The following is a 13125-nucleotide window of genomic DNA, read 5'->3' as shown; positions in this document are numbered from 1 at the left end:
ATATGGCTAGGATCTGGTACAGTGGGCAAAAAATGATGAACTGCAATTAGGGGTGCCACTTTTAGAAAAAAAATGCCGGCCATTTGTTTATGTTTTGGTATTGTGAAACAGCCGAGAATTGGTAGGTGAAAAACAATTTGTGAAAAATTGGCAACCAAACAGTGCCTACAATAAGAGAGACGATGAAATATATTTTGTCTTGAAAAAGATGGATAATTAATTGAAACCATCGAAACGCGTCGACGCAGCACTACAACACAATCTGTGGGAACAGCTTTTCTTGTAAACACTATATTTTCAGATTGTGTGTATGAAAAGCCTTTTGAAAATTATTAACGGATGTGTTACCCTAATGACAAATTATACTGTCTGTCTCTCTGTTATAAATCTGTAGGATTGTTAATTGTTAGACGTAGCGATTGTGTTCTGTAGGGTACGAAAACTGCACTTTAACAAGGGGTAATAGTTGTGCCCCTGAATTTAGAGGAACTTGTTTTAAGTATATATGACATGTGTATGTCTTAGATGCATTTGTGACAGGATCATAAATTGCTTTTGTCTGTTTTTAACTGGGTTTTAATAAAATATTTTGTTTTTACTGAATTGTATAATGGTATGATTTGCATGAATTAGTCATATCCTAGCACATGGGCTAAATACTGTGTATTTGGATACAATAATTGGGTTTGCCAACAATACTGATTTTTAGATGAAGTTGTACCACGGGAATCTCATTTCTACCAGATAGTAGTACCCTATTCCCCTGGCTGGTCAAAGGGGTCTCTCTCACTTCTATTATAACAAGATGCTTTTAAAACATAGCAATTATTTCTCTGTTTTCTAGAATAATAATTCTGAATCGATTTAGCTATCTCACTTTTTAACTAATTTCTTTATGAGTTTGCTATTTTAGGTTTATGTTTCAGGAGGGAAAAATACCAGATTTCACAGCCAATATTTTTACCAGCCAAGTCGGGGTGGCAACCCTAATTAAAAGGCAGCCCCAAATATTACTCGTGGTTGACATTAATTCTAGATTTCCACCCATCACTTTTATGATTGTTTAGTTTGTTAGGTAAACTCACGTTGGATTCTGGAACTTGTAATGTAATAAGTATGGCCCTTAATGTACACGCATGCAAAGTGCTGATGGCTAAAATGAGAATTTTCTGAAAGTGTAATACGTCATATGGTAAATTGGCAATAAAGCATGGAGCTTCTCGCCGTGATACACTGAAAGTCAAGATATATTCACAAATAGTGATTTCTGAAAAACGCACAACTTAGAGCACAATGCCATATATGTTTTAATTGATTTAATTACTTTAGCAATACAATCCAAACATTGTTTCCAGTTCCAGACATTTGAGAGGTAATACACTATGTAGTATTTAGAGCTGCTATGATATACAAACTCATGCTCTCGGGATAGTCCTACACAACCCCAAAACGCGTTTAGGTGTAAAATTGTATTTTACATGTTTTTATGATCTACATTTGTAATATTTCTCTGACTTCAGTTGCTGAGTACACCTTTATGTATTTTTTTCTAAAGGCAAAGGCTATATTTGAAGATGTTGCTACCTGTTTCTCAGAAGAGGAGTGGAAGCTTTTACAAGAATGGCAGAAGGAACTTTACAAGAATGTGATGAATGAAATTCACCAGGCTCTTGTCTCATTAGGTAATGTTACATTATTTTTCAGTTGATACAGATGTCAAATTCATCTTGTTTCACGATTCAGGAAGGAGATTTATTTTCTGTTTATGTATTGTCATGTAGTTCCTACCAATCCGTAGGACCTGCGCATTGATTGGACAACATAAACAAAGTGCTTGGTGTCAAGACTGATTCCAGACACTCCGCAGGATATGTTGGCCTATAGACCAGCTAGCTCACTGTGCCACCGTGAGCCCCCGTAACCTACCAGAGAGCAAATGGTTTCTGGCAACCACTGAACATGACAACCCTGACCCCTCAGGAATCATGGAAACATGTCAGGACCTTTCATTCAGTCGTTCATGCTTACTTATTCTCAAAGAAATATACAGAGAATACACAGTGGAACGTTCTCAATAATATTTATTGAACCAGTGTTATTCTTGCATAAAATACATGTGGTGCAATGATTAGTAGGCAGAAGCAGATAAACGTGATTACGAGCACCAAAAGCGTAAATAGTAGATATAGTTCCACCATGGTGCTAAACAATTGTTATATGCGGGCATTTAAACAAGGCAGTAATCTAGCGTACTCCTACTATGTGAACCCTACTCAAAGTGTACCTAGAGTGTGTGTAGGTGTAGAGCCAAGAATCCCTCCAAGGGACGATCAAACCCCATTACTTGATAAGCTAGAGTGAAGGATCCCGTCTTGGTCACAAACTTCTCACAAGATGTCAGAGTGCTGCATGGTGATTTCTCAGCATGCAAGGACCCTCAGTGTCCGCGTAAGTACCTCTACTAATTTATCGGGATGCTTATCGTTTATAATAGAAAGCAGCCTTGCAATGTACACCTAGATTAGTGATATGGATATGTAGTTAGCCCTGTCGACCCGTGGATGAAGATAGTGATGACATTTGTACGTATTAACCCCTTGAATGCCCCGCCCTTTCCACGCCCTGTGCCGGGCGTTTCATTAGCGGGCGGGGTTCATGACGAGATAGTCTCGTCATGGGCACAGCGCAACCGCCCTCCATGACGAGACTATCTCGTCATGGGCACTGAAGGGGTTAAGGAACACGACCATATACATGATGTTCAGGGCGTTGTGATAATGTTGTGCGAAGCTAGATGTAAAACAAGTTTAGTTTCAGAGAAACTAATCCAACATTTTCATGCATGCAAATATATGCAAAAGTCGCAGCTTGGAAGTGTTATTTGTGAGGACAATGTAAGAAATAAGCCGCTTCGCTACATGGGCCTAACCCAGGAATATAACAGTATTGTCATAATGAACTATAAAATTGGATAACCGTCTGTGATAGTTTCCCTACAGTCCCTCTATAATATTCTGACTTGTCGTGGACAGTTTTGTTTGAATTCAATGCTTTTTTTGTCAGATTAAAGGCATTTGAGTGAGCAAATTAGTGTAACTATGAGCAATCGATGTGCTTCATTTGGAATGTTATTGTCCCAAAGTAGGGGCCACCCAGATTGGCATTTCATATGAGACTGCTTCTCCTAGTTCTAATGTGGCAGTTTATAATTATGTGCTCTTGGATTTGGGGGCTTGCCAAAATAAATAAGAAGTATGATGTATATTTTTAAAAATGTGAGTGATAGTAAAGAGAGTCCCCTCTTAATCTGAGTGACCAAGTGCCTGTATTGGCTGGACTGTTCTTGGGTTCATCATATTTAGGTGTTGGTCACAGTGTCCTGATAGATTTTACTAAATGAAATACTTCCAGGTTGTAAGGAGAGGGGCCGGATGATTAGCAGGATATGCACCTTTCTGTGCTTGTTATGGTTGCTGTAATTACCACCGCAGCACCTTTTACATGTCAGGTACTTGTTCAAGGTTTGGCTCATATTACCGAAACTTCGAACCTCAACCTACTACCACCAATATCCTCAGTCATCTCAAGCCCAGAAATGAAAAACCTGACCACCTGCTCACCATCTGGGACCAGATCACCACACAAGATACCACAGCCATCCTGAACTCTGTCCACTTAGGAGCGCCCACGGACCCCCTCTCCCCACCACATTTTCAACCTTAAGAGCTAGACGATCAGCAAACAAGCTCATCGCCATTTTCAACGCATCCATTACCACAGCTACCTTCCCCGAAAAATGGAAACATGCAGAAGTCAAGAAACCATTGCTGACCCCATCAAACTCAAGAACTACCTCCCAGGTACTCTGCATGTGGCGGGCGGTTCTGGTCCCGCTAAGCAGGGAGGCAGGGAGGGGGGTATGTTTTCATGGGTTGGGGTAAGTTTTGTTTTTCTTTGTTGGGGGTGTTCGCCATGCAGCCTTATTTTCTTGATTGCGTATTTCCTATGTGGCATTAGCATGATGGTCAGTGGTTTTACTTCAAATTGGGTGTGGAGTTGAGGAGCGTTTTGAACTGCCCCTGGAGGATTGGGTATGTTCACTGTGCAGCCTCATTTTCCCGATTGCAAATATCCTAGGTAGCACTAATATGATCGTCAGTGATACTTTATCTCGAATTGTGTGCAGAGTTGGGGAGCATCTTGGGCTGCCCCTGGAGGAAGATGGCAGCGTTTGGGGGGGCAGTCTCCCGACTTATCTGGTTAATAGGGTTTTTTTTGTGTCTTGATGGCTCACAGACAAGGACTTAGAGTGTCTACCTGGAATGTGAACGGCCTGGGGAACAAAATTAAACAAGGTATAGTCATGCAATATAGTCACCGTCAGGCCGTTGACGTAGTACTGATGCAGGAGACCCACTTGATAGGCAATACGTGCATGGCGCTAAACAAGAAGGGTTATCGTATGATTGTTCATTCCGGGTTCACAACAGGTTCCAGTGGAGTGGGTATACTCCTTCGCAAGAGTTGTCCATACATTATACAACGCACCTGGACGGATGTGCAGGGCAGGTACGCAGCAGCTTCGGGACTCTGGGAAGGGAGAGTAGTCAATGTTGTCTCAGTCTATGCCCCACCCAGATTGCAGCGCCTAACCCTGCAGGAGATTAGAACTTTAGTTCTGGCCCTGCCGGAGGGCTTCTTGGTATTGGGGGGAGGGGGATTTCAACTTAACTATGGATGGCCTCCGAGATAGACTTCCTACTAGACCGGATCCGCCACAGGGCTCCTAACTCCATAGATTCGCTGACGCTCTTGGGATAGTAGATGTGTGGAGATGGTTGAACCCTCAACACGCACTATACACTCCAGTCGGGAGTGCATGGCCGTCAATCCCGGCTCGACTACTTGTTCACACATGCACAAGACATACACAATTTTGTGGAGCCTACAACTCTGGCACGTGGTATATCTGACCACTCTCCAGTGATGTCAGTCTTTGGGGCACAGCAGATCAGGCGCCCTGGTACATTTAGAATACAGCCGTGGGCATTGAAGGTTCCCCACATTAGGGAGGGTCTTCGCCAGGACACAGACTTTTACTTCACAGAAAATGTGGGGTCGGCCGAGTCGGCGGTTACACTTTGGGGGGCATATGGTGCGATAATTAAAGGGAAAGCATTGATGGTGGGCCACAAGAATGAGCGCAACAAGAGGGTGGTCGAGTTGGAAACTGACATTTTACATTTGAAGAGGGCCCTAGCCAGGGACCCGACTCCTGAGACGCAGCATAATATTGGCCTTAAGAGACTAGACTATAAACAACTTCTGATGGAGGATGCTGCTCTGCGCTCCCTGGCCACGCGACACCGTATATATGAGCAAGGTGAGCGCACGGGTAAGCTTCTCGCGTGGCTGGAGCACAAGGAACAGGCGTTGAGGTCGATTAAAGTGGTAACGGGCGCCGATGGCACGTTGATAACGGACCCCCAGAGGATTGCTGACGGGTTTGCTGCTCATTTTGAAGAGGTCTACTGGGTCCCACAGCACTCACAGGCCCAGTGGGCTCCAGACCTTCTGGCCACTATTAATGTAGCGTGTATATCGCCGCAAGATAGGGAGTCACTCGAAGCTGACCTCTCAGTGGTAAAAGTCCAAAAAGCAATTTCGGACGTCCGGTCGGGCAAAGCGATGGGTCCAAATGGTCTGCCCATTGAACGCCATGAAGTTGGCGCCCCACTTGCTGAACTTATTTACCCTGCCACTGGGTGGTTACCATTAGAGCTCAGCTGTTTAACTATATCTGCTGTCAAGATTGCTTGGTATCGTGCAAAATAATGGGGCGTACGGTGCCCTCTGTCCAGTATATCTTACCGCACTCCGCCAGTAAGTGACAGCCAATTTCAATAAGTGGGGCGTCGATGTCAACGGGGGGGCCTGTGGTAGTAAGAGTCTGTGTATGATCTCCTTATCCCTATCTCGCGCTGACATATCTAGCTCATGTAGGTTGCGACCTGCAAGCCAATATGCAAGCCATTTCAATTGGCTGGCGTAGCAATACGCCCGTAGATCCAGTACCCTCATGCCGCCCAGTCTCGTAGTAAGTTGCAGTTTCGCCATGCTAAAACGTCTACGTCCTGTGCCCCAGATGAGTTCCGTCACCAGGGAGTTCAAAACTTTAAAGGACCTCATAGGGACAAGCAGTGGCAGATTCGTGAAAAAGTAAAGGAGCCGTGGCAATAGTACAATTTTTGTGATAGCAACTCTGCCCGCCACCGACAGGGGCACTGAGACCCAGAATTGAATCTGGGATTTGAGAGCAGCAATCGCACGCCCCAGGTTGCCATCCAGGAGGTCCGAGGTAGTGCGATAGATTTATATTCCGAGATATTTAAATGTGTCGGGTACTATATGTAAGGTCCAGAGACCGAACCGAAAAATCCCATTCCCCTCCTCCCCCCCCCCCCCCCCCCAGCGCTGTCAAAGAAATACGCATATGACTTAGTAGCATTAATGGCCAGACCAGAGAGACCCTGGAACGATTCAAAAATGGAGGGCATAGGATGAGGGTCTACCCTCATATCATTGATATAAAGGATAAGGTCATCCGCATATGCCGCGACAGTGTGGGATGTACGACCACGCGTTATACCCTGACTGTGAGAAGTTGGCCTGATATTTAGTGCTCACTATTCTAGTGATCACTGTGTATCATTCCAAACAACCCTTATTGATGATTGGTTGTAAGTCAACCTTATAGACCAGCTATCCTAGTAGCGTGGATACGAGCAGTCTTAGGCTAAACTCTAGAGGGCGTGTTAAACCAGCTGTTTACCATCACATATACCCCTTGAACACCAAGTGAAAGGACACCACACAAGTTGTTATGAAAATAAAGGATATTTATTTATAACAAGACTACCCTGGCTCTTTATGAGTCAGGGAGCTAAGCACAATACAAAACTCTTAGGAAAATACTTCTGGTTGCACAATTTACACAAATGCCCGAGGGCACGAAACCATTACACTGCAAGTGGAAGGGGAGAGTTAGAACGTCTAAAGTTACTGATTCCGGAGTGATCCGATCAGTGGGACTAAACGAAAAAGGAGCTGGACACTTGTAAAGCGAACCTGCGATGGGGCACCGAAATGCTCGAGTTACCTAGCCCAGAGGCTGCGGCGGTGTAAGGTTCGGCAAGATGTCGGAAGTCCTCGTTGTAGTCTCAGGAGCCTGAAAGAAGAGTTGCTGGCAGGCGACCAGTGTCGATGTTCAGCGAGATCCAAGCCTGGATCGGTGTTGAAGGAAACCTGAAAGCAGAGGGGACTCAGTTCTCAACCGCTAGCCAGCGATCGTGTGGGCACCAGGAGGGTACCGGCTGAAGTCACCTCGACCAGGTGAGTGGATGACGTCGGACTCGGCTGTTCCTCGGACCAGGAGGCGCGGCGGCGACCAGGATGGAGGGCGAGCTGTCCCACGAAGGTATCTGCTGTCGATGATGCTGGGCCCAGGAATGGGGCAGCGGATCTTGGCAGTGGCAAACCCACGCGGTGGAGTCAAGATGGCGTCTGGAGTGGACCAGGAGGGTCCGTGGTACTCCTCTGTTGAAGGGGAGCAAGAGCCAGTCTGGAGCAACCAGACTAGTGATGAAACAATCGTGGTGCGTCGTGATGAGGGACACACGCCGGTCGGCAAGTGGTCGAACAACGCGGTGAACAGCAAGGAGCGGAAGGGCCCCCACGCAGATCTCGTGGATGCTGGGGAGGCAGACTTCGGTGCTGGAGCTGCTCAAGGTTAGGGCTTCTCAAACCCTAGGTGCACTCACTCGAGGGTCCCTCGGTGGGCGTGCTAGATAAGCGTCGTGCAGGTTCTGAAGATGACCGGTCCCGCAAGTCTCGTCACACCTACGATTCTCAGCTGGGCTGATGATGGAGGTAAAAGGTCAGAGATGGCAGGGAACTCGGGTCTCGTCGAGCTGGGCAGTCTTGATCCGTAGGAGAGACTTACAGCAAACCGCAAGCGCTTAGGTGGTGCCTGCTGGTGCAGGGTGGCTACTCCTTAGCCACAAGGGAGAGTCTTCAGAAATAGTCAAGAGTTCCTTTCGTGGAAAGTAGTTCAAGATTCAGAATTATCCAATTTGGGAAGGGGACTCGCTCCTACCTTTATTCTAAGAAAAGGGGCTGGCCCGTGACTAGGTTCTACCTATGGGTGGAGCCAGGAGGGGGGTGGTTACACCCCTCTCCTTTGTCCGGCTTCGCCCCAGCTCAGGGGCTGGTGTGCCCCCGAAACTGGTTTGAGCCGGGCTATGCACAGTGAGCACCGGGGTGCCACTGGCAATCACCTTCCTTTCAGCCCTGCCTACCTGGGATACACAAACCCTGTCTGGGATGGTGCTAACACCGCCCTCGACAGGAAACCCTTTGTCCAAGCTCCCCTCGCTGGAAGGTCTCCCAGCAGCAGGAGGTCAGACTTGTGTCTGGTGGCAGCATCCATTTTGTGATGCTGAGGCTTGAGTCAACTTTAACCGGGGTTCAAGGTTACTTCCATGTCGTGCCCCTCTAAAAGGGGGGAACGCTAACCCCGTCGCCAGAACTGGCGAGGGGTTCGTATTCCAATTCGTATGACACCTTACTCGACATGTGTAGGTGATGCGATGCCAAAGTTAGCAAATAACCGCAAGGATTATAATGCATTTAAAAGTAGTTGGCCCGCGTCACCATGGAACGGCTATTAGGACTTGGTTCCACAAGCCGTCGACGGGCTCAGCTCGCGCCAGAGCACCGTCCCACATGATTCCCTGCACTCTGCCTTCAGGATTGATAAGGCCTGCCATAGGAGTGACTGATAGGAATCCATGTGTCCATTTTAGGGTTTAGGTGTAGGAATACTACACCTACAGCAACGGGTGATTACACCACGTTGCCCCAGCTGTCGTGCAGCCAGTTGTGTCAGATTTGGGCGGCCATTCCAGGGGTGGCATAATACATGCTGCAGCCCCTGGTAGGCCCTGGGTACACCGATGCCCTGGATACCTGTGGTATGCTGAGACAGGGACTGACAAGGCGGCCCAGTTCCAATTGGTGGATGCACCTAATGTACATGTGTGTTAATTTCGAGAGAGAACAGCGAGGCTGTGGGTCTGATTGGCAGGCCCACAGCCGGGGAAAGTCGTAAACCAATGAAGCAAAAGCAAAAAATCTGGGTGATCATAGGATTGCAGACCCTACTCTCCTACATGACCCCCCCCCAAACTTTGGGACAATAAGCTAACCTTGACCAGGTGAGTCTTCTTGCTCTAAGTGGAAATACCTGGAGAGCCCATCTGCATTGCCATGATCAGTGCCAGGTCTATGCTCCACTGTGAAGTCCATCCCCTGTAGGGAAATGGACCACCTAAGTAGTTTGGGGTTTTCACCCTTCATTTGATTTAGCCACAAGAGGGGCTTATGGTCGGTCTGAATCTTGAAGTGAGTGCCAAACAAGTATGGCCTCAACTTCTTCAGGGCCCAAACCACAGCAAAGGCCTCCCTCTCAATAGCTGACCAATTCTTCTCTCTGGGGGTCAGCCTCCTGCTAATAAAAGCTATGGGCTGGTCATGACCATCAAAATTCAGTTGAGATAGAACAGCTCCCACACCCAGCTCCGAAGCGTCTGTTTGGACAATGAATGGTCTGGAGTAGTCTGGACTCTTTAGGATAGGCGCTGTGCACATGGCCTGCTTTAGGTCATCGAATGCCTTCTGACAGCTTGCTGTCCACTGAACTTTTTTTGGCAACTTTTTACTTGTCAGGTCGTTTAGCGGGGTCACAATGGATCCGTAATTTCTGACAAATTTCCGGTAATAACCAGTCAGGCCCAAGAAAGCTCGAACCTGAGTCTGGGTGGTTGGAGGAGCCCAGTCCTGGATGGCCTGTATTTTGCTCTCCAATGGTTGAACCTGGCCTCCACCTACAAGGTGGCCCAGGTATACAACCTGTGTCTGCCCTATCTGGCACTTAGTGGCCTTGATAGTGAGGCCTGCCTTTTGCAGGGCCTCCAACACTTTCCTCAGGTGGACCAGGTGATCCTCCCAGGTGGGGCTAAAGACAGCGATATCGTCCAGATACGCCGCACAGAAGTCGTCCAACCCAGTGAGAACTCGATTCACCAGCCTTTGGAAGGTGGCAGGTGCATTTTTCAAACCAAAGGGCATTACCACGAACTGATAATGCCCACCCGGGGTAGAAAATGCTGTTTTGGGCTTGGCCTCCTCAGCTAACCTGATTTGCCAATACCCAGCTGTCAGGTCAAACGTACTTAAGTAGCTGGCCGAAGCCAACCGGTCGATAAGTTCGTCTGCTCTTGGTATTGGGTGGGCGTCAGTCTTAGTGACTGCATTGAGACCTCTGTAGTCCACGCAAAACCTCATCTCTTTCTTACTGCCCTGGGTGTGAGGTTTCGGCACGAGAACTACGGGACTAGCCCAGGGGCTGTCCGAGGGTTCAATGACTCCCAGCTCCAACATTTTCTGCACCTCCGTCTTGATGCAGTCTCTGACATGATCAGGTTGCCGATAGATTTTACTCTTTACGGGCAGACTGTCCCCAGTGTCGACCTCATGGGTACACCAATTGGTCTGACTGGGCGTCAGAGAGAACATATGTCGAAAGGATTGAAGAACCTGTTTACAATCCTTTTGTTGATGTCCAGAGAGGCTGCCACAAAAGACAACACCATCTACTGACCCATCGTCAGGGTTCTGAGAGAGCAGGTCCGGGAGAGGATCACTCTCCTCCTCCTGTCCCTCATCTGTGGCCATGAGCAAGCCCATGCCCTCCCTGTCGACATATGCCTTGAGCCTGTTTACATGGAGCACCCTGTGGGGGCTCCGGGGAGTTCCCAGGTCTACCAAGTAGGTGACCTCTCCCTTTTGCTCAATGATCGTGTGGGGCCCAGACCATTTGTCTTTGAGTGCTGCTGGGGCCACTGGCTCCAGCACCCACACCTTCTGTCCAGGCTGGTACACAGTCAGGACAGCCTTTTGGTCGTGCCAAGCTGTCTGTAATTCTTGGCTCGCCTCAAGGTTTTTAGACGCCTTTTCCATGTACTCCGCCATCCGCGAGCGGAGACCGAGTACATAGTCCACAATGTTCGATGCCGGCTTTCTGAGAGGTCTCTCCCATCCTTCCTTTACCAAACAAAGGGGTCCCCTTACAGGATGTCCGAACAGAAGCTCAAAAGGGCTGTAGCCAACCCCCTTCTGCGGGACCTCTCTGTAGGCGAACAAGAGGCAGGGTATCAGGACATCCCATCTCCGCCGAAGCTTTTCAGGTAGTCCGTGAATCATCCCTTTTAGGGTCCTGTTGAATCTCTCAACAAGCCCATTGCATTGTGGGTGATAGGGTGTGGTGAACTTGTAGTTGACACCACACTCCTTCCACATTGCAGTCAGATATCCCAACATGAAGTTTGCACCTCTGTCTGAGACGACCTCCTTAGGGAAGCCCACTCTGGAGAACACTCCAAGTAGGGCCCGTGCCACCACAGGGGCTGTAGTGGGCCTAAGTGGAATAGCTTCAGGATACCTAGTGGCGTGGTCCACCACCACCAGTATAAACTTGTGCCCTGATGCTGTCTGGGGTTCCATTGGTCCGACAATGTCGATCCCCACTCGTTCAAAGGGTACCCCCACCACCGGTAGTGGTATGAGGGGGGCCTTTGTCGTGCCACCTGACTTACCACTGGCTTGGCAAGTGACACAGGAGCGGCAAAACTCCTTCGTATCTTCGGACATGTGGGGCCAGTGAAAGTGTGGAACAATTCTGTCCCAAGTCTTATTCTGGCCTAAGTGACCTGCAAGGGGAATCTCGTGGGCCAAGGTAAGAAGGAAACCTCTCAGAGACAAGGGGATGACCAGCCTCCTGGTCGCGCCAGGTTTGGGGTCTCTTGCCTCGGAGTACAGGAGTCCATCGTCCCAGTACACTTTGTGGGTACCTGTGGCGATCCCTGCAGCCTCAGCAGCAGCCTGCTGTCTGAGGGGTTCAAGTGAGGGGCAGTCTAACTGCGCCTTCCCCAGGTCTTCCCTGGAGGGTCCCCCTGAGCCCAGAAACTCAACCTGACCAGGTTCAAGCTCTTGCGGCTCAGTTTCCCTCAGTTCTTTAAGGTCAGCCTCCTCAGAGACTTGATCCACGACCTGGGGCAAGGGGGAAGGCGAAGCCTTACCCTTACTGCTCCTTTTCTTGGAAGGTGTCTGGTCCGTTCTTCCAGGATCCAGCACCTGTTCAGTGGGGCATCTTTTGGCCTGTGACCTGGTCACAGCAAGGACATGTGCTGGCAAGCCTAACATTTCCATGTGAGTCCTCTGCTCCACTTCTGACCATTGTGACGTTTCCAAATCATTGCCCAACAGACATTCTACGGGGAGGTCTGAACTAACCACAACCTTTTTCGGGCCACTTACCCCTCCCCAGGAGAAATCAACAACTGCCATACTGTGATTGGTAGTGACGTTGCTGGCATTGGTCACTAGGTAATCGGTACCTAGCATGATCTGTCCAGGGTCCACAAAGTTAGGCGTCACCATGGTGACACTGGCACAAGTGTCCCTGTAGGCCTGAGCCACTTTTCCATTGATCAAAGGGGTCTGTCTGTATTTGCCCAAAGTATTGGGACTGGCATCAGGGGACATATCGATATCCCCTGTACAGACAAGGACGGCCTGAGTGAGCATGCCAACTAAGTCGTCACTCCCCTCGGTTCCCAAGGTTAACCCAACTAATGCCTTGGGAGGCGCACTACCACTGCTGACTGTACTAGGGGGTGCAGGTGCCTTAGGGGCTGCAGCGGCAGGAGTTTGCCCTCCTTTCTTGGTGCACTCACTAAACCAGTGAGTCTTACTTTTACAGTATTGGCACCACCTTTTTGACTGGCCTTCTTGAGTCTTCTTCTTCTGTGAAGCCTGACCCCCACCCTCTTTGGTTTGTTGGGGACCTGTCGAAGACTTCTGGTCATTTTGTTCGTTCTTGTTACTACCCTTTTGGTCTGCTTTCTTCTGACCACCCTGGTTCTGGTTCTGGTTCTGCTTGACCCTTGTTCTGACCCATCGGTCTGCCTTCTTTCCCAATTCTTGGGGAGAGGTCAGATCCGAGTC

The 13125-nt window shown here is 48.6% G+C and overlaps 2 protein-coding genes across 3 annotated transcripts in view; both read left to right on the top strand.

Annotated features, from left to right (window-relative positions):
- Positions 1-13125, top strand: part of LOC146813460 (uncharacterized) — a 285012-nt gene that overhangs the window by 129940 nt on the left and 141947 nt on the right.
- LOC146813461 (uncharacterized) overlaps positions 1-13125 on the top strand; it is a 94732-nt gene that overhangs the window by 1121 nt on the left and 80486 nt on the right. For both annotated transcript variants that reach the window (XM_085620220.1, XM_085620219.1), the window contains exon 2: positions 1556-1682. In XM_085620220.1, the coding sequence (XP_085476346.1) occupies positions 1556-1682 (127 nt within the window). The remainder of the gene's footprint in view (positions 1-1555; positions 1683-13125) is intronic.

The sequence above is a fragment of the Triturus cristatus genome, chromosome 7 (assembly GCF_964204655.1).
Source record: "Triturus cristatus chromosome 7, aTriCri1.1, whole genome shotgun sequence".
Taxonomy (NCBI): domain Eukaryota; kingdom Metazoa; phylum Chordata; class Amphibia; order Caudata; family Salamandridae; genus Triturus; species Triturus cristatus.
Note: the sequence above shows the minus strand (reverse complement) of the source record. Positions and strands in the feature narration are given on the sequence as shown.